Raw genomic sequence first — 19,596 nt, 5'->3', positions numbered from 1 at the left:
CGCTCTGAGTATGGGTTGTAATTGTTTAATGATACCCTTTATATGTTCCAGTGTGGGGTGGTAGGTAACAGCTTAGGGATATGCTTACAGAGGATTTTTTCCCCATGTTGTAGCAGGTTCTCTGGGTATTTGAGTGGCCTGTTCCGTGATGTGATCTTCTTCTCTGGTGCAGTGTCCTTGTTTGGTGAAGGTGATTTTGAGTGTGTTAAGGTGTGTATTCTGGACTTCCTTCTTGGAACATATTCCGTGGTATCTGAGTACCTGGCTGTAGTTAATTTCTCTGTGTTTGGGGTGGTTACTGAATCTGTGAAGGTAAATGTGGTGATCTGTAGGCTTCTTGTATTTAGTTCTCTGTAGGGTTCTGTTCTTGAAGCTGATTGTGGTGTCTAGGAAGTTGATGTAATGTGAGAGTGTTCTAGAGAGAGTTTGATGGATGGGTGGTGATTGTTGACGTTGTGGTTGAAATCTGTGAGGGAGTTTAGGTCGTCTATTCAGAGGATGAAAACACCAGTGTTTCTGAGCTATGTCTTTGGTGTTGTGGTTTGTTCAGAAATTCTTCCTCAAAGTGGCCTGTGGAGAGGTTAGAAAGACGAGGTGGGTGAGGTAATATCTTTTAATGAACCAACTTCTGCTGGTGAAAAAGACAAGTGTTTGAGCTACACGGAGCTCTTCAGGTTTGGGAAAGGTACTGAGTGTCATAGCTAAACACAATTCTCTATGTACCTTTTCCAGACCTGAGGAAGAACTCTGTGTAGCTTGAAAGCTTGTGTCTTCAGTCAAAAGAAGAAAAGGAGTACTTGTGGCACCTTAGAGACTAACCAATTTATTTGAGCATGAGCTTTCGTGAGCTACAGCTCACTTCATCGGATGCATACCGTGGAAACTGCAGCAGACTTTATATACACACAGAGATCATGAAACAATACCTCCTTCCACCCCACGGTCCTGCTGGGTGGGAGGAGGTATTGTTTCATGATCTCTGTGTGTATATAATGTCTGCTGCAGTTTCCACGGTATGCATCCGATGAAGTGAGCTGTAGCTCACGAAAGCTCATGCTCAAATAAATTGGTTAGTCTCTAAGGTGCCACAAGTACTCCTTTTCTTTTTGCGAATACAGACTAACACGGCTGTTACTCTGAAACCAGTCAAAAGAAGCTGGTTCAATAAAAGGTATTACCTCACCCACCATGTCTTTCTAGTATCCTGGGCCTAACCTGGCCACAACAACATTACATACATGAAGAGGCTGGCATGTTGGGGAGCCATCCTACTATCTGCGGCTGTTCTTATGATTTAGACAAAGCGTTTGTTATGGGTGAGAATTAAATGGATAGGTTTGGGATGGGTATCTGAGGGGTGTCCATTGTCTTGTAAATATCCGAGGCAGGGAGCAATGCTGTCCTTTTACACAGAACATAAGAATGGTCAGACTGGGTCAGACCAAAGGTCCATCTAGCTTAGTATCCTGGCTTCCGACAGTGGCCAGTGCCAGGTGCCCCAGAGGGAATGGGATGGTCTTAATCATGATCTTAATAAAAACACTGGATTCATGGCTTATTACAACAATCTGTAACCCACCAACCCCTCTCTTTTTGTCTCTTGATTGCAGAGGTGTTAATGGACCATTTCACCTTGAATGGTCTCTTAGAATATGCCTCAACTACTTGTGCTAAACAGTTCGTTCACCTTGTATTTAGTTCTGATATTCTGAGTAGCTTTCCCAGATCTAAAGAAGAGCTCTGTATAGCTCGAAAGCTTCTCTCTTTCACCCACAGAAGTTGCTCCAGTGAAAAATATTACCTCACCTACCTTCTTTTTTATTTTTTTAAGGTAATTTTAAAAAAAGTTGAACAGGTCCTTGAAATATCAGTACAGCTGAGGAAATAAGCCAGATGCAATAGCAATGTCACTTTAGTAAACCTATGTTAGTGCTCTCAACTAAGGAAAGCAAACCTAACCACTATTGTTACTTAGAAAAGTGTTGGCTTTATTTGTTAATTATGTGTTCAAAATAGAATAAATAAATCCATCTGCTCATTTTTTAATATTTTTTTTTAAAGGCAATTCTTCAGCTAGATAGTCCTGACTCAGCTAAATCAATGTGCTGCTTCCTAAAACAGTACCCATATAACATGGGTGAAAATACACTGACTTGTATGCTATCACCAAGGAGAGAACCTGCAGAGGTAAGACAATTGTCTTTTTGGTTAGACAACTTTTTTTTGCTTTTGTGGGCTGTCTAGCCTTTGATAAACAAAAGTAAACACCAGTCTTGTTGGTGCACGTTACTTCGGAGTCATGTACCTCAGGTACACTGAGATTCAAATCCAAAGTTTGAGTGCCTACAGCTACTAGAGAAGAAAAGGAGTACTTATGGCACCTTTAGAGACTTAACAAATTTATTTGAGCATAAGCTTTCGTGAGCCACAGCTTTATGCTCAAATAGATTTGTTAGTCTCTAAGGTGCCACAAGTACTCCTGTTCTTTTTGCGAATACAGACTAACACGGCTGCTACTCTGAAACCAGCTACTAGAGAAGTGTTCCAACAACCTACAAATGTGCACCCTAGAATAGCATATTGAGATTACTGCTGCTTAATTTGCTCTTCCATTTTTTTGGAATATCTTTTAAAATCAATTTTGTGTTTGTGGAATCTCTTCCCTCTGTTAAAAGTAGCTTCTGTCAAAGGGTTAAGAGGAAAATAATAGAAAAATGGTTAGAAGCACCTTTTCCCTATGGTTTTGAGAATGCTTAGTTTTAAGGTTCGCTGACCTTTTTCAGCCTCCTCCCCTAAAAAACCCCAGCCAACTGTTTGAGCATCAGTTTGTGGGCCAGCAGCCACTTAAGTTACTTTATTTTATAAAAATGAACTTTGGAGTTGTCGAGGTTCCCTCCCCACTCTGAACTCTAGGGCACAGATGTGGGGACCCACATGAAAGACCCCCTAAGCTTATTTCTACCAGCTTAGGTTAAAAACTTGCCCAGCACACAAATCCTTCCTTGTCCTTGGATGGGTACTGCTGCCACCACCAAGTGAGTTAAACAAAGATTCAGGAAAAGGACCACTTGGAGTTCCTGTTCCCTAAAATATCCCCCTAAGCCCCTGCACCTCCTTTCCTGGGGAGGCTTGAGAATAATATACCAACCAAATATGTAAACCAGATTCTTAAAAAACAAACTTTTATTATAAAGGAAAAAAAAGTAAAAGAAGCATCTCTGTAAAATCAGGATGTAAGGAAACTTTACAGGGTAATCAGATTCAAAACACAGAGGATTCCCCTCTAGGCAAAACTTTAAAGTTGCAAAAAAACAGGGATAAACCTCCCTTTTTAGCACAGGGAAAATTCACAAGCTAAAAACAAAAGATAATCTAATGCGCCTTGCCTTATTTACTTACTCTTTTTGCAATATTGAGACTCATTTTAGGAGAAGGAATTTTCTTACCCGGATGCTTCTCTGCTTCCCCAGAGAACACACAAAACAAAGAGCACAAACAAAGACTTGCCACCCCAGATTTGAAAGTATCTTCTTTCCCCATTGGTCCTTTTGGTCAGGTGCCAACCAGGTTATTTGAGCTTCTTAACTCCTTACAGGTAAGGAGGAATTCTAGGCTACCCTTAGCTGTGTGGTTATGACAGAAGTATTGAACAGCCCCCAATTTATCTTTTACAAGAGAAAATTACTGAATATGGCTGAAAGTACAGCTGACATGAAAGTTTAGCAATTTAGGAGAAAGAAGGATCAGTTTAGAACTTAATCTTCCCCCCCACTTTCCAGCTGCACATTTCCCTATAATTTTGTTTTTGTCCTCACCTTAACCTCTCTCCATTCCTCCTACCCACACTCATTTAACAGGGATGTAGGAATTTTTTGTTTAGTCATGCAGTCCCAATTGTTCACTGTTGGGAGTTCAGGCACAACTGTGACATCATAGGCTAACGAGTCAATCAGAATGATGCTTTGAATAATCTATGTGAACAGCCAGATTCTAAGTATTTTTTAAAAATTGAGCTTCTTGGTTGTCTTGGGGTAAATAAGGATTCTTTTTTGAGTTGTAATCTACTTGGATCCTACTGTTGGTGTGAATGCACCTCATACACACACAATCCGATTCTTTTGGCTAGTAATATCTGTTGGGGCCATTCCTGTGCCCTAGATGTCCTTGCGTCTCCTGCACCTGAGGGTATAAAAGGCAGAGCAGGCCCAGTTCCTCCTTACTGCATCAGGCAGTGAGACTGAATCCCTGCGGTGTCCGCCTGCTTCTCTGTGCACGGTGCTGCTATTAGTGTTAGTTACTTGTATTGCTAGTAATTAAATGTTAGTCGTCTTACTTTTAGGCAAGAAACAAAACTTATTCAATTATTTAGTTCTTAGGCTGAACCCTTCACCATTCCCTTATATGTGGGTTTGCACAATATGGCAGAAGTGAAATCCCTTGGATTCAAAACCTGCCCATCGTGTGATGCTTCAGTGCTGCTTTATGAGAGAGAGTCCATTGCCTTTTTTGTGTAGGAGAGGGATATATTCCTTAGCAATGTGCCATATGTCACTGCTACTCTAATCGAACTCGGAAAGGTAGAAAGGCCTGCCTAAAATTATTCCTCATGGAGCGCCCTATGCAAGCCTGTCTGTACCCCACAAGGAAGGACACGGCTAAACCTTGGTCCTCCGGTCAATCCCTTTCCATGAACAGCTTGGTGAGCCAAGATTCCATCCAGAGTTCCTGTGCTACATCAACCAACAGGCCTTGGTCATCCACCTCCATTCTGGCATTGATGACCTTGGACCACAGGCAAGAGAGGTATCAGAAGTACCAACTCCGTCTCCCTCTCAGATAGAGTGGACATTAGAACACCTTAGTATTCCTGAAAGAACAGCCTACCCTTTGGTGGAGGCATACTGCTTTTCCTCCTCTCTTTTGATGCACAGTAGGGATTGATCTCTCACTCTCCCTCCCTCCCGCCCTTTCATGGGGATCACAGTGGGAATCTGGGAGAATCTTCAAGGACTGGTCTGTCAAAATGAAAAGGCACAGCTGTCAGAGAACCGCTCCACTGGTATCCTGCTCTGGGTCTGGTGTACATATGCCTATCAGGATTGGCCCTACTGGCATCCTGTGGTATGCAACCCCATTCCTGCAAGCCAGCGACGGCTGTGCCTCCTTCTAGGTCTAGATCCCTTTCTCCCAAGAGGTAGCATAGGCCTTCCTAGTCAGGTCTTTTAGTATAGTTTGAGACACAGAAGGAGAGCAGTCTGCTGCTCTAACCAGTAGGTCACATTGTTTCCCTTGTTCATTTGATCTAGTATGCAATGGCCTTGTCTTTGCTTTGCAGTATCTTAACTTAAATTAGAAATAGACAGAATGGCTAGTCTATGAAAATTGTGACAGCTATTTATTTCTTAGACGCTTTCCAATTCACAATTAGATAAGTGTATGGAAAGGGTAGTTTTTCCTTAGTGCTGGTGTGTATGCATGTGCTCCATGTGCCTGGACACCACTCTCATTTTTCTCATTGTGCGCTCTAGCTCTGCTCGTGTTTTGTTGAGGGTACATGGGACTGTGCAGACTGATACTCCTCTCCAGTTCCTTCTTACTGCCTCATGGCCTCAGTCGGAATCTCCAGTGTCCTGAATGATGCTTTTAAACTTTTTCTTGTAAATATTTACAAGTTTCATATATTGGTAGTATTGTTAATAGTTTTAAAATTTTAACTAGGAGTTAATTTGAACACCCACCCCTGGGAGTCCTGCACTGGAGGATCAGAGGACTTAGGTTTTGTCCAGGCTTCTGGGCTTCAAATATTGATCTTCTGCTCCTCCTCCTTTTTGGTCAGTGACAACCACCAGCACTGCTTCAGAGAAGCTCCTGTCTTTACTAAGTGCAGTATCTGGAGCTGCTTCCCCAGCCGAGCACAGCAAGTGTAAGAACTCTGGCTTTGGAAGCATTTTATGGAACTTTGAGGCCTCAGTCAGATCCAGGGCTAGTACATCGGCCTAAACCATCAAAAAGGGTGCCTCCGAACTAGATATCTGACTCAGGAGCAGGAATAACTGAAGTGAAGAATTCTTCATCTCAGCCTTCTCACATAAGTAACAGGCACTTATAAGTATAAAAGCAGATTGCCTCCGAGATCTACCTAGAAAAGGGATACTGACCCTGTCCAGATCAGACAGGTCTCCATGCCCAGGACACAAGGGCTTTTAGGTCCTCCTAAATCTCATGGCTGTGTTCAGAAGGTGTGCATAGGAGGAAAGGTCATTCAGTACCATCCCCCACGTTGCCATCGACACCGACCACGGTACTGACTAAGACAAAGCCGCAGGAGCAGTCCCATAAGGAACCACTGATGGTTGAAAATCCCTTTACATTGACTCTGGTGCAAGGTGATGAGATGCAACCTTCCAAGGCTCCAGTATCTTATGCTGCTTCCGCAGGGTATCTTCATCCTCCCAGACCCGCAGTTTCCCCATTGCTGGGACCGATCCTCACTTGGGAGATTCTAACACCAGTAGAAGTCATGGACTCAGGGAGAAGCCCATCTCCTTACCCCATCCTCTATCTGTGGTTTCTCAACATTGGTACGGACAGCACTGCTGATAGAACTGGACCCAACCTTCTCACCCTCGGGTGAGTTGGATGTACTAGTGAAACAGTCTTCTCCTCCACCGAGAGAATTGAACCAGACAGAGGATTAAGAGTAGTCTCTTTGTACTAGTTTTGTCTGCCCAACCAGAGATCCTCTCCTTGGAACTGATGGTACCCAGTGCTATCACAACCTACTTTCAGCCTCTCATGCTTGCCTTACTGGGATCTGTGTACGCCTCCCAGAGTCCGTGTGATCCAAGATAGGGAATCTTACCACACATACCTTTCAAGAGGCTAATTGGAACCTCCTGAGCCTATGGAAGAAGAGGAAAATGAGCCAAATCTGCTGATGCCACCCGACTCACAGGTGTATCATCTTTCTTGCCCAATGAGGCAGTTTCTCCAACCTGTCTCTCTCCTCTGGACAACCACAGACAATTCAAAGAGCTGCTTCAGAGAGTGGCAGAACAGCTCCAAATTGCCTTATAGGAGGTCCAGGACCCACAACACAGGCTCCTGGTCATCCTCTAGCCTATGGGATCTAGTCAAGTAGCACTCCCATTGAATGAGTCCATACTTGAACCAGCAAGAACTGGTACAGCATACACCAGCTGCCTGTGTTCCTACCTCCAAGGGGGCAGAAAAGCAGTGCTTTTTCATGACTAAGGGAGCTGAGTTCTTATTCTCCCATGCTGTTCTGAACTCCTGCGTCATCCAAGTAGCCACAGAAAGGTCCAGACAACAGCACCCAAGGGCCACTCCTTCAGATAAGGAAGCCAAACATTTGGGCCTTATAAGGAGAAAGATGTTTGTTTCCACCAGCCTTCAATTTAGAATTTCTAACTTCTAAGCCCTCCTGGTCAACTGTTTTTGTTTGTTTGTTTGTTTTTAACTATTCTAAGTTTCTGGACTTAAAGAAAAATTACCCCCAAGAGGATAGCACTCAGTTTCAAGGCCAGATTAGTTGCAAGAACCTCATTACAAGTTCTGGTCAGTGCTGCTAATACAGTGTTCATATCCATGGTGACTGCTATAGGATGTGCTGGGAATCTTGGCTACATTCTTTGGGTTCTCAGGGGGGATGGGACACTGTACAGGACTTGTCTTTTCATGAAATCAATCTTTTTAATGAGAGGACAGGCAAGTCTTAGTGTTCACTAAAAGACCCCAAGGCAACTCTCAGCCCCCTGGGGGGTGGGTGTGTGTGTGTGGGTGTGTGTGTGTATATATATATATATACACACACACACACCACTTCAGAAGATGAAATACAATAATTAGCCTTACAAGCTAGGCCTTTACTGCAGCCCTTCTACCACCAGTGCTCTTATAAGACATCTTGCAAATGGCAGAAGGTGCAGAAATTGAGATACTTTCCCATTCCACCTCCATCGTGGTTACCCAGCGTCACCTCTGGCCAAACAGTTGTTTTGATAGCATCAACTCTGACTCCTAGTTCCCCAGTGGCCTATCTCCACCCAATTCCAAGATCCTCTTTGGTGGACACCTCACATAATTTTGCCCAACTGGAGGGCAGTAACAATAGACAAGTGGGTGCCCCATATTATCCATTCCAGCTTTAACATTTGAGTTTTTCTTTTTCCACCTCCTCCACACTTCCTTCCCTGGCCCACTACAAGGAATACTCATGAGGAGATCCTCCTTCAGAAGGCAAAATCCCTCCTCCAGCAGTGAGCAATAGAGCAGCATGAACATCAAGGAAAAGGATTTTATTCAAAATATTTTCTAGTTCCCAGAGAGACAGGAAGGTGGAGACCCATCCTCGGAGTTGTGATGGATCCTGACCACTGTCAATACCAGGGTTCTTGTGTTCAATCTGGCAGCTGCACCCAAGACCTTCACAAAAGGGTTTTCCACAGTAGCAGCAGTGCAGCTCAGATGGGGTGGTTCCACCATCTTCCGATATCTAGAAGACTGGCTTCTTATAAGCAGGACACATCCAGAAGCATTGACCTCATCGTTGCTCCATTTCCTAGATCCTTGAGAAGTACTGTGTATGTGGAAAAGTTTACCATGATACTGACCCAGACTATAGATTTCAAAGGAGCGATCTTAGACTCAGTGAAAGAAAAGGGTTATATCCCTGTGGACAGATTCAAAACCATGGGCACCTTGATAAATCAGGTTATACACAATTCTTGGACATAGGTCCAGATTTGCCTTATTCTGCTGAGTCACATGGCATCTTGTACTTCTGTAACACCATGCATCAGACTCCACCTCCACTGCTTGCAGGCTTAGCTTTGAATGGTATATATACACTAAGTAAACACAGCATGAACACTATAAAGACAATCCTTATATGACTTGGTGGAAAGATCCTGCACAAGTGTGCATAGGCATTCCTTTTCTATCCCAGACACCCAGCAATACAATAATCACAGAAGCCTCCTTGCTAGAATGGAGGGAGGAGAGGACGTTCGCATGGACAGTGTCACAGCACAAGGCACTTGGGTACCCCAAGAAACTAGAATGGACGTAAATCTCCTTGAACTCAGAGTGGTCTGTGGAGCATGCTGGGCATTCTTACCATTATTCCATTCTTGTAACATCAGGCAATATAACAACCTTATTCTACATAAACAGTCAGGGAGGAGCAAGATCCATTCCTTGGTATATAGAAGTGTCCAATTTATGGACTTGCTGTATCCAGGACCAAATTACCCTAATGGCAGTGTACTGCTTAGGAACCCAAAATTTGCTGGACAGCAGTAACAGGCACTTTGCCGCTGACCACAAGTGGTTATTAAATAGCTTAATGGTGAATAGTACCTTCACTCCATGGGGAACTCCTGCCTGGGTCCTGGTTGCCTCCCAAACAAACAGGACGTGCAGCACATACTGTGCCAGGGGAGCTCTGGAACAATTCTTCAGAGGGAGATGCTTTCCTACTTCCTTTGAGAGACTATTTGAATTATTTCAGAGTAACAGCTGTGTTAGTCTGTATTCGCAAAAAGAAAAGGAGTACTTGTGGCACGTTAGAGACTAACCAGTTTATTTGAGCATAAGCTTTCGTGAGCTACAGCTCACTTCATCGGATGCATACTGTGGAAAATACAGAAGATGTTTTTATACACACAAACCATGAAAAAATGGGTGTTTACCACTACAAAAGGTTTTCTCTCCCCCCACCCCACTCTCCTGCTGGTAATAGCTTATCTAAAGTGATTACTCTCCTTACAATGTGTATGATGATCAAGGTGGGCCATTTCCAGCACAAATACAGGGTTTAACAAGAACGTCTGAGGAACAGTGGGGGGAGGGGGGAATAATAAAATAATAATAAACAAGCTATTTTGGCAAATTTTGGCATTCTCTGCGGCAGTGGTTCTACAAGCAGCCATACCACATGAATCCTCACACCCCCTCCTCTCTAAATGCTGCTGGTCAGTCACCCACAGTAGAATACATATAGGGACCAGCATTGAAAGAAGAAAGGGAAATTAGTTACCTCTTTATAATTGGAGTGATTCCATTGTCTGCCCTCCTTCCCCTCAGCTTCAGATAATCTCTGATTCCTAGTAAGACTAGAAGAACTGGAGAGGTCTCTGTCTCCACCGCCACTTATACCCTTAGTACAGAGCACGAGGAGAGCCAGGGCACAGTATAGATTCAAGGGACACTACCTGTGAGAATTTTCTCAGGGTGCATGGAGTGCATCTGTACCCATAGTGGACTACAGATAGGGACTGCACATCTCAAAGAACTCCAGTTATGAGAGGTAAATAATTTCCATATATAGTATCTCCTGCTTGATTTGGGGGCTGGATTAGATGGCACTGGAAGTATCTTCCATCTGTATTCTATATGATACCAATTCTGTTGTAATGGAAAGGGGCACTGAGTTTGCACCTTTTCTTAAGAGTGTTATATAGTATTTCATTTTTATGTAACAGACTTCACAGCACTTTAGAAAATGTTAAGCAGTGTATAAATGCTAGAAATAAACTCACAATTAGCAATAAAAAAATAAATACTGACTTAGCATGTACATTTGACAAATGATGTGAAGGGAATGTCTTTCAAAGATGCATTGTAAGATGCAAATGTGCTTTCTGTAACCATTGCCCGTATCTTGTTTAGCAACAAATAACATGGCTTTGTTACAATACATGTTTAACCAAATTAGAGCTAGTGCAAACAAAGAGCAGCTTTCAGCACTCTGTGCTTTCAAAGCAGTATTTTTTTCCCCTCATCTGTGCTTTGAATGATACAACGGAAAAACTAGTGTCCATATAGCAGCAACAGTCTCCAACAACATGGCAACATGAGCATACAAGCAGTAGGGTACATAGGGCTCAGGCGTTTTTACCACTGTTATGAAAATCTGCAGGTGGTCTTGACGGTAGTGAAAACCCAAAGCCTATATGTTTGACACAGTGGTAAAAATGTCTTGAGCCATGCCTAGGTAAAAAGAATGAGGAGTACTTGTGGCACCTTAGAGACTAACCAATTTATTTGATCATAAAGCACAAGAACAAATCTGCACGGACACACCCCTAGAACCCCGACCAGGGGTATTCTATCTGCTTCCCAAGATCCATAAACCTGGAAATCCTGGATGCCCCATCATTTCAGGCATTGGCACCCTGACAGCAGGATTGTCTGGCTATGTAGATTCTCTCCTCAGGCACTATGCTGCCAGCACTCCCAGCTATCTTCGAGACACCACTGACTTCCTAAGGAAACTACAATCCATTGGTGATCTTCCTGATAATACCATCCTGGCCACTATGGATGTAGAAGCCCTCTACACCAACATTTCACACAAAGATGGACTACAAGCTGTCAGGAACAGTATCTCTGATAATGTCACGGCAAACCTGGTGGCTACACTTTGTGACTTTGTCCTCACCGGCAGCTATTTCACATTTGGGGACAATGTATACCAAGTCAGCGGCACTGCTATGGGTACCAGCATGGCCCCACAATATGCCAACATTTTTATGGCTGACTTAGAGCAATGCTTCCTCAGCTCTCGTCCTCAATGCCTCTACTCTACTTACGCTACATTGATGACATCTTTATCATCTGGACCCATGGAAAAGAAGCCCTTGAGGAATTCCACCATGATCTCAACAATTTCCATCCCACAGTCAACCTCCGCCTGGACCAGTCCACACGAGAGATCCACTTCCTGGACACTACAGTGCTAATAAGCGATGGTCACATAAACACCACCCTATACCGGAAACCTACTGATGGCTGTACTTTCCTACATGCCTCCAGCTTTCACCCAGACCACACCACACGATCCATTGTCTACAGCCAAGCTCTAAGATACAACCGCATTTGTTCCAACCCCTCAGACAGAGACAAACACCTACAAGATTTCTATCAAGCATTCTTATAACTACAATACCCACCTGCTGAAGTGAAGAAACAGATTGACAGAGCCAGAAGAGTACCCAGAAGTCACCTGCTTTAGGACAGGCCCAACAAAGAAAGTAACAGAACACCACTAGCAGTCACCTTCAGCCCCCAACTAAAACCTCCCCAGTGCATCAAGGATCTACAACCTATCCTGAAGGACGATCCCTCACTCTCACAGATTTTGGGAGACAGGCTAGTCCTCGCTTACAGACAGCCCCCAAACCTAAAGCAAATACTCACAAGCAACCACACAACAAAAACACTAACCCAGGAACCTATCCTTGCAACAAAGCCCGTTGCCAACTCTTTCCATGTATCTATTCAAGGGACACCATCATTGGACCTAATCACATCAGCCACAGTATCAGAGGCTCGTTCATCTGCACATCTGCCAATGTGATATATGCCATCATGTGCCAGCAATGCCCTTCTGCCATGTACACTGGCCAAACCGGACAGTCTCTACGCAAAAGAATAAATGGACACAAATCTGACATCAGGAATCATAACATTCAAAAACCAGTCGGAGAACACTTTAAGCTTCCTGGACACTCAGAGACCTAAAAGTCACAATTATTCAACAAAAAAACTTCAAAAACAGACTCCAATGAGAAACAGCAGAACTGGAATTAATCTGCAAACTGGACACTAAATTAGGCTTGAATAAAGACTGGGAGTGGATGAGTCATTACACTAACTAAAAACTATTTCCCCAGGCTAATTTTCCCCCTACTGGTACTCACACCTTCTTGTCAACTGTTTGAAATGGGCCATCCTGATTATCACTGCAGAAGTTTTTTTTTTCTCCTGCTGACATAGCCCACCTTAATCGATTGGTCTCGTTAAGAGTTGGTATGGCAGCCCCCATTTTTTCATGTTCTCTGTATATGTATGTGTATATATCTCTTCCTACTGTATTTTTTCCACTGCATGCATCTGATGAAGTGGGCTCTAGCCCATAAAAGCTTATGCTCAAATAAATTTTAGTCTCTAAGGTGCTACAAGTACTCCTAGTTCTTTCTGCTGGTACAGTCTGACGCAGCTACCACTCTGAAACATGCCTGTGTAAGTGGCTGATGGTGTTTCACCATTTAGATTGAGCATTCAACTCTGCTTTGAGCAGGGGGTTGGACTAGATGACCTTCTGGGGTCCCTTCCAACCCTGATATTCTATGATTCTATGATTTGGTGGCTGTTGTGGTATGAATACTAACTTGTCTAATGTAAACACACCTATATGTGTGCAGTCCATACATCTGAAGATGGCATATAGGTGTGGACATAGAATAATACTGTTACTACACCCTCTAGCCTCATGAAAGCAGCGTATATCAACATTGTTAGCAGTAACCATGCTTAAATGAACATTCATGTAAAAACCCATTTGATATAAAAAAAAAAATTCCTTACCTATGTTACTAGTAACACCTAAAGTTATTAAAGCTGAAAGTCTTAACATTTTAACTTTTTACTCGTTTACATCTTGTTTGTCATCTTAAAACGGAAAATCAGTTTACTTTTGTGTTCTCATGTACTAGCCCAATGCCACATTGCTTGCAATGCAAGGGAGCATAATCTATTTTTATTAAATGTCTATTGATATTTTTAAAACATATGGAAATATTTCTATTAGGTGTTGTAAAAGCATTTTTTTTACAACACGCACATTGTTCGGTTCTAAATTAGAGCTGAGATTGTCCTTTAAACATGCTTTATTCTAGCACTGTTGTAATCTATGTGAATAGGGCCCTAACAATTTTCACTCCACAGTCAGAAAACTGTACTTTATAGGTGTAGTTTCCAGTGCTTCGGAGTTCTTTTATGCGTAGCTGGGTAGGAGAGGGAAGTGCCCGTAGTGGGTCACCTGAGCAGGGAGAGGATGAGTCCCCCTTTGTTCCTTGCTGCTTCGGATCGCAGCAACCTCTCAGTGTGCATTCACCCTTCTTTGAGTTTTACAATGCTGAAACATCCTGCTATCCACATTCTGTAGAGCCCAAGAGCGCCAGCTCTATTTCCCCATATGCATTCTTTTCTCTAAAAAGCCTCCCATTACCTTTTAATTTATTTTGAGAAACTAACAATCAGTTAAGCTATATTTTTTCCTATTTCCAAGCACACTCCAGTTACAAAGTGTGCAAACTGGCTTTCCGTATTCTTTTATTACTAAAATCTGGTGTTGGATGGATGGGAGAGAAGTGATAATACTGAAATCATATGATCTGAAAATGGGTTCCAAATCAGTTTTTGTCATTAGAGTATACCTGCAATTCTTTGTAAAGGTGATGTTCTTTATTTTAGTATAATATAGTTCTAAACACTGAATTTCCACTTTGAGCCAAAGCCTACCACTACCACTTTCAAAGTCCCTGTTATTGCTTAAAAGGTTGTTGGAACTTTACTCTCCATCATAGCAGCTGGAGAGTTTGGATTGGTAGTGCTTTGTTTTTCAGAGGACATAGTCCTTAAATTTTAAAAAGTGAGTTTAATTATTTTAAAAACAAAATGGCTTGATTATCCTCTAAGAAACAGATGTCACATCAGCACATTTTGGAGGGCAGAGTCAAACCTTTAGCTTAGTACAGCTGTGATATTTGTTGTATTTGGAACATACATTAGAATATCTTCTTTAAAGATAACTTATGTCCTCTGTATATCTGTCTCTGACAGACAAATCATAGTTGTATCAGGGCACTACATCTGTTACATTGATGAGGATACGAAGGAGCAGAAAGAGGGTGCTGCTTGAACAGGGGAAATACGTTTAACCCCCTCTCTCTCCCCCCCACCTCCAAACATCACAGAAACTAAATGCTAAATCATTTTAAAGTCATCACAGCTATAAAGAGCCACAAGACATCAGGCTAAAACACATCTTACAAACTGTAATAAGACCTTTGTAATAAGACCTTTTAGAATGACTTACATTATTCACTGTCATTTGATCTTCCGGGTGTAGTTATGAATGGGCTCTGTGGTGCTTTTAACTGGATGTATTGGGCATATATACTTTTTTGTGCTGTTATTTCTGAATTTCATAGATGTTCAACACTTGGTGATTTTATGTTATAGGCTGAAGTTATGAAAAAAGAGCTGAAAAACCAAGAACCAAGTAAAGGAAGGTATGCCTTTCAAATATTTGTTAATTTCTGTATGCACTGTTCAAAAAGTGGCCCTCCATGATTGATGAATTAAGTAGTCTACTACACATTTCTCTCAAAAGCAAGCTATGTATAATGGGAAAAAACTGCAGTTGGATTATTTAGAGATGTGCTAACAGTTACCTACTGTCACTTCCTTTTTTTTTTTTAGTTCTTTGTCCTGTGTATCAAAGACCTTTACTTTCTTAACTTGCATAGAGTTTTTTGTAAAATATGTGTTTGCTTGAGAGTCTGGGGTCTGAATGAGTGTGGAGAAATGGTGAAATCCTGGCCCTGTTAAAGTAAATGGTTTTGTCATTTATTTCAACTGGTCCAGGATTTCACCCATGTGTTTAAGTTTTGGTGGAAGACTATGTTGCTGAAAAAGCTCTCGTTGTACTTGGTCAGTAGGTGATTCCTATATTTCATCTTTCAGTGCTGTCATTTATCAAGCCACAACATCTATTGTTTGTTTTCAAATGCTAAAACAAATTAGAGGAGGTGGTTCAGTTTTCTAAATTTACTTTATACTTCTGTCTAACGGATATAGGCCACTAACTAGATAATGGAAAACTAGTTTAGATACTTAACTTTAACATCAGAATCCAGAAAAGAGAAATTATTATTTTGTAATACTCAGTGGAAATTTTTTTAAATGCACCTTGTATGCCTGAATGATAGTAAAATATCTAATTATGGAGTAACTATTCATTGGTTCTAGAATATAAAACACAATGTTTTGCAAATACTTTTTATCTCAAATGACAGTAGATCATACAAAGTACTTCCTGTAGGTGGGAAAAGGATAATTGTCCTTAAAATGTTTTCTGTAACTCAGATCCATGTATGTACGTGTGTGTGTGAGAGAGAGAGAGATTTAATCTATAGTGCTCTTTAGTAATGGTCCAAAAATTACCATTTAAGGTAATATTACCTATAGTGTTATGCACTATTATTCTATAGTATAGTAACATTTTATAAGACGTTATATGTAATATCACACAGCTGCTAATGGTGTAATATTTTCAAAGCATGGTTTCTTCCTTCTCTGTGCTCCTGATGATTCTCTCATGGTCTACGTGCTGGTTTTGAAAATAATGTCAAGCTATGAATGTAAAACAAAAGTGTATTAAGACATTCTTAAACTTATGAGTGGTGTTCAGAGCACATTGGAAGTTGGAAGCATAGGGGAACTGCTTTTGAACTAGTGGTTCTGAGTCGCACCAATATAGATGTTCAGGTAACCTTACTGATTCCAGATCGATGGGTTCTAGGTAGCAGCTGACCTACCAATATGGCACAATACAAATTAATCTTATCTTTATGAGTCCCAGATACTGCGCAAAGTAGTACTGTGGCTGGTGAACAAATGGACAAAATAAAGTTTTTGCTTACCAACTTCACCCTGTACAGATTCCCTTTCAGCCTATGAGGCAGTTGTCTCCATGTCGGAATGATCCTTACATTCAGCTTTGTAAGCCTTTCTTTGTAAGGCCTGTTATCCTTTTGAGATATAATCACCATATAAGAAGCAAAAAAGTAAGTCCCATAATATGGGATGAGTGCTGTTTTGTCACGCTTCCCCCCTGGAATTTTTCTGTGGAGAGGAATGGGATAGGATAATTTGAGGAGAGAAGGGGGAACAGTATTCTTGATTCCTATGGATGGTCAAGATAATCTTAAAGAAATCTTGGAATGTTTCTTGACATTTGATCATTACCCAGCATGAAGAAATGGCCTAAGGCCATTTACTTGACCTTCTGGCTGGGGTGGTAGACCACTGGCATGGATATCCCAACTGTTTCTAATAATGAAGGAGGTGGTTTCTTTCAGCAAATGTAGTCAAGAATTTTCCTGTTCCAGATTAAGATTCCAGAAGAATTGAAGACCAGCCTGCAATCTCTTTCTTAATCTGAGTTTAAAATGGAGAATTAAGGATTTGCCTCTATCTTGCATCCTTTATGGCACATGCCTGCTCTTTTTTGGGTTGCTGGAGCTCACCCTTTATTTGACCTCCATTGTTAACTCCGATGGGCAGCTCTGAGTGATGTTAGGTGTTGACACAAATGACTGAAGATGCAAGACTGGAGCATCAGGTATTTGTGGGTTTTACCCTTTTTATGCAATGGGAAATATCCTTCTGGTAGTGCAATATGCCACTTCCTTCCCATAGCGTAGCAGGGCTTTCAAGTCCTTGCACCCATTATTTTCAACCAACTTGATATTTTTGCCTCACTCTCTCATCATTGACCTTACATTCTGGGCAAGGAAGCAGAACTGTGCATCAGCCCGGGCTATGAAAGTCCAGTTTGAATCTGTCAGATTAATGTTTTTTGGAGACCACCAAGGTACTTTTGTCTCTGAGAGAAGTCACACAGTCCTGAAGATCCACAGACTGATCTCAGTTGATTTATATAGAAGATGTATGTGTGTGCACTTACAGCATTCGCTATAAGCAGTTGAAGATGCAAGTAATGTATGGTCTTGCATTATTTGCTGCTATTTAATAAACTTGCTGTTTTTTCCATTCCTAGTAGAAGCTTATGGACAGATTCTCCCCCTTTGCAGATGCTGAGCTGTGTGCAGTTTGGCAGGGGGGACGTAGCTTATCTTTGATCAAAATCTCTATGCTTCTTAAATAGAGCTGGTCTTTCAGGACTGCCTCTTTTGCCTATGCACTGCATCAAGTTGTCCAGATGAGTTTTACTACATACAAAAACTAGGCAAATGTCGCGGGGGGCTATTGTATGCCCAAATAGAAGGGAAATATATTTTAAATGAATCTCACTTTTGGAACATAATAGAGTCTTTGGTATTCAGAGACCTGCCTTTCTAAGGTTGTTAAATACCAAAGTATCTTCGTTGTCACAACTGATCTGTGTGTTTAATATTTGTGCCACGAGAAACAGATTAGTTTTGTTTGGTCAAAAACTAATTGAAACACTTTCACCCCAGCCACTGGTGTTTGGACATGACTGACTCGAAATGACTCAACTCCAAGCAAATTTTTGGAAGGAGAAAATTTTATTTGAATGGGCAAGTGAGAAAATATTTCTAACTCTTTTATGAGATCTCCAATTACCATGAAGTAAACAATGAGGCCTGGGAGGAAACTCCCAAAATTCCGTGCAGGAGCTGTTCAGAAACACACAGGATCCATTACTCCGAGAGATTTTTTTCTGCTGTACTTTGGAATGCTGTGAGCCTGCCACCTTTTAGGGGGAGGACTGCAGTAGATCACCTATCGCAGATGGAAGCCGCTCGACTACATTTTCCTGCAAGTTTTCGTCTGATTCTCTGATGCATAATAGTAACATAGGTTACAACTGTGCTCAATCTATAGTGATACTTCTGAAACAGAACTAGCCCCACTCTTCCTGTTTCTCTTCAGTATATGTGGCAGATGAAGATGATGGCGCTAGGTGCGAGGTGAGCTTTCAGGGCACATTGAAGTGTGCATCTTGTTGTGCTTAGGTGATGGAGATTTACTCCTTGTTGCTTTTTGGCTGCTTTAATTGTTCTGACTTAATGTAGTCTTTAACACTTGTATATCTTACCACATCAAAGTTGGGCCTTCGGTGATTGATTCCGTTTGCGTCAGCTTTGGACTTTCTTGATGTCAGCATGCCAGAAGTATTAACCAAATGGCAGCCCTTCATGAAGATTCATATAGTTGTGCATATATTTTTTTTATGTACTTTGGATCTGAGAGACCATAATAAAGATCCACATCTTGGTGCATATCCACTTATTAACCAGTTTTCTGTTTATCCCCTCGACTGATCGTCTACATAATGTTTTATCACCTAACTAGAACATCAGAATTGATCGATGTATTGGCATCTTTTCATCTAGTTTTATGTAATCTTAGGATGGCCACTTTCAGGAGACACGAAAAAGGAGGTTTAGACATCTCCAGCTTCAAAGTTTCCCAAGAATGTCTATAGACAATGTTTTCTTCAGAGAAAAATAATGTACTTGCCTGTAACTGAAGTTCTCTGAAAAGTGCTATCCTGTTTCTTTGTCATCCTGGGCTTTATTATCTTGGGAGCTGACAGTAAGCTTAAACAGCAAAGTATAGCATTGCAGAAAATAGGCCTCGTCTGCGCATGGCCTTTTCCACAATTATAACCAAGATAATTTCAGTTGAAAAGGAAAGTGCTTATTAAACTTGTAACATATATGAGGAGTTCAGTAGGGTAGTTACTGTAGAGGATATTATCGTCAAACATCGCTCTTGGAGAGCTGAGCAATTTACCATAGTTTTAGACTAAGTTTATATAGAAAAACTGAGTTACATTTTATGTGTGTGTGTGTGTACACAGTCTGTCCCACATCAGGGAATCCAAATTTAAGCTTGCTTGTCAGCTCTGAGGTCACAGGACACATCTATAGCGTATAGTACCTTCAGAGAAATCTAACTACAAGTAAGTAATGTAATTTGAATTATTAGAGGTCTTCAGTACTGAAGTGGATT

General features: G+C 41.6%; 1 protein-coding gene across 5 annotated transcripts in view; it reads left to right on the top strand.

The window, feature by feature from the left end:
- The window catches only part of ZNF638 (zinc finger protein 638), a 72,228-nt gene that overhangs the window by 40,292 nt on the left and 12,340 nt on the right, over positions 1–19,596 (top strand). For all 5 annotated transcript variants that reach the window (XM_075128169.1, XM_075128167.1, XM_075128168.1 and 2 more), the window contains 2 exons: positions 2,062–2,187; positions 15,052–15,101. In XM_075128169.1, the coding sequence (XP_074984270.1) occupies positions 2,062–2,187; positions 15,052–15,101 (176 nt within the window). The remainder of the gene's footprint in view (positions 1–2,061; positions 2,188–15,051; positions 15,102–19,596) is intronic.

This window comes from Caretta caretta, chromosome 4 (assembly GCF_965140235.1).
Source record: "Caretta caretta isolate rCarCar2 chromosome 4, rCarCar1.hap1, whole genome shotgun sequence".
Lineage (NCBI taxonomy): Eukaryota > Metazoa > Chordata > Testudines > Cheloniidae > Caretta > Caretta caretta.
This window is presented reverse-complemented; position numbering and strand designations above follow the sequence as displayed.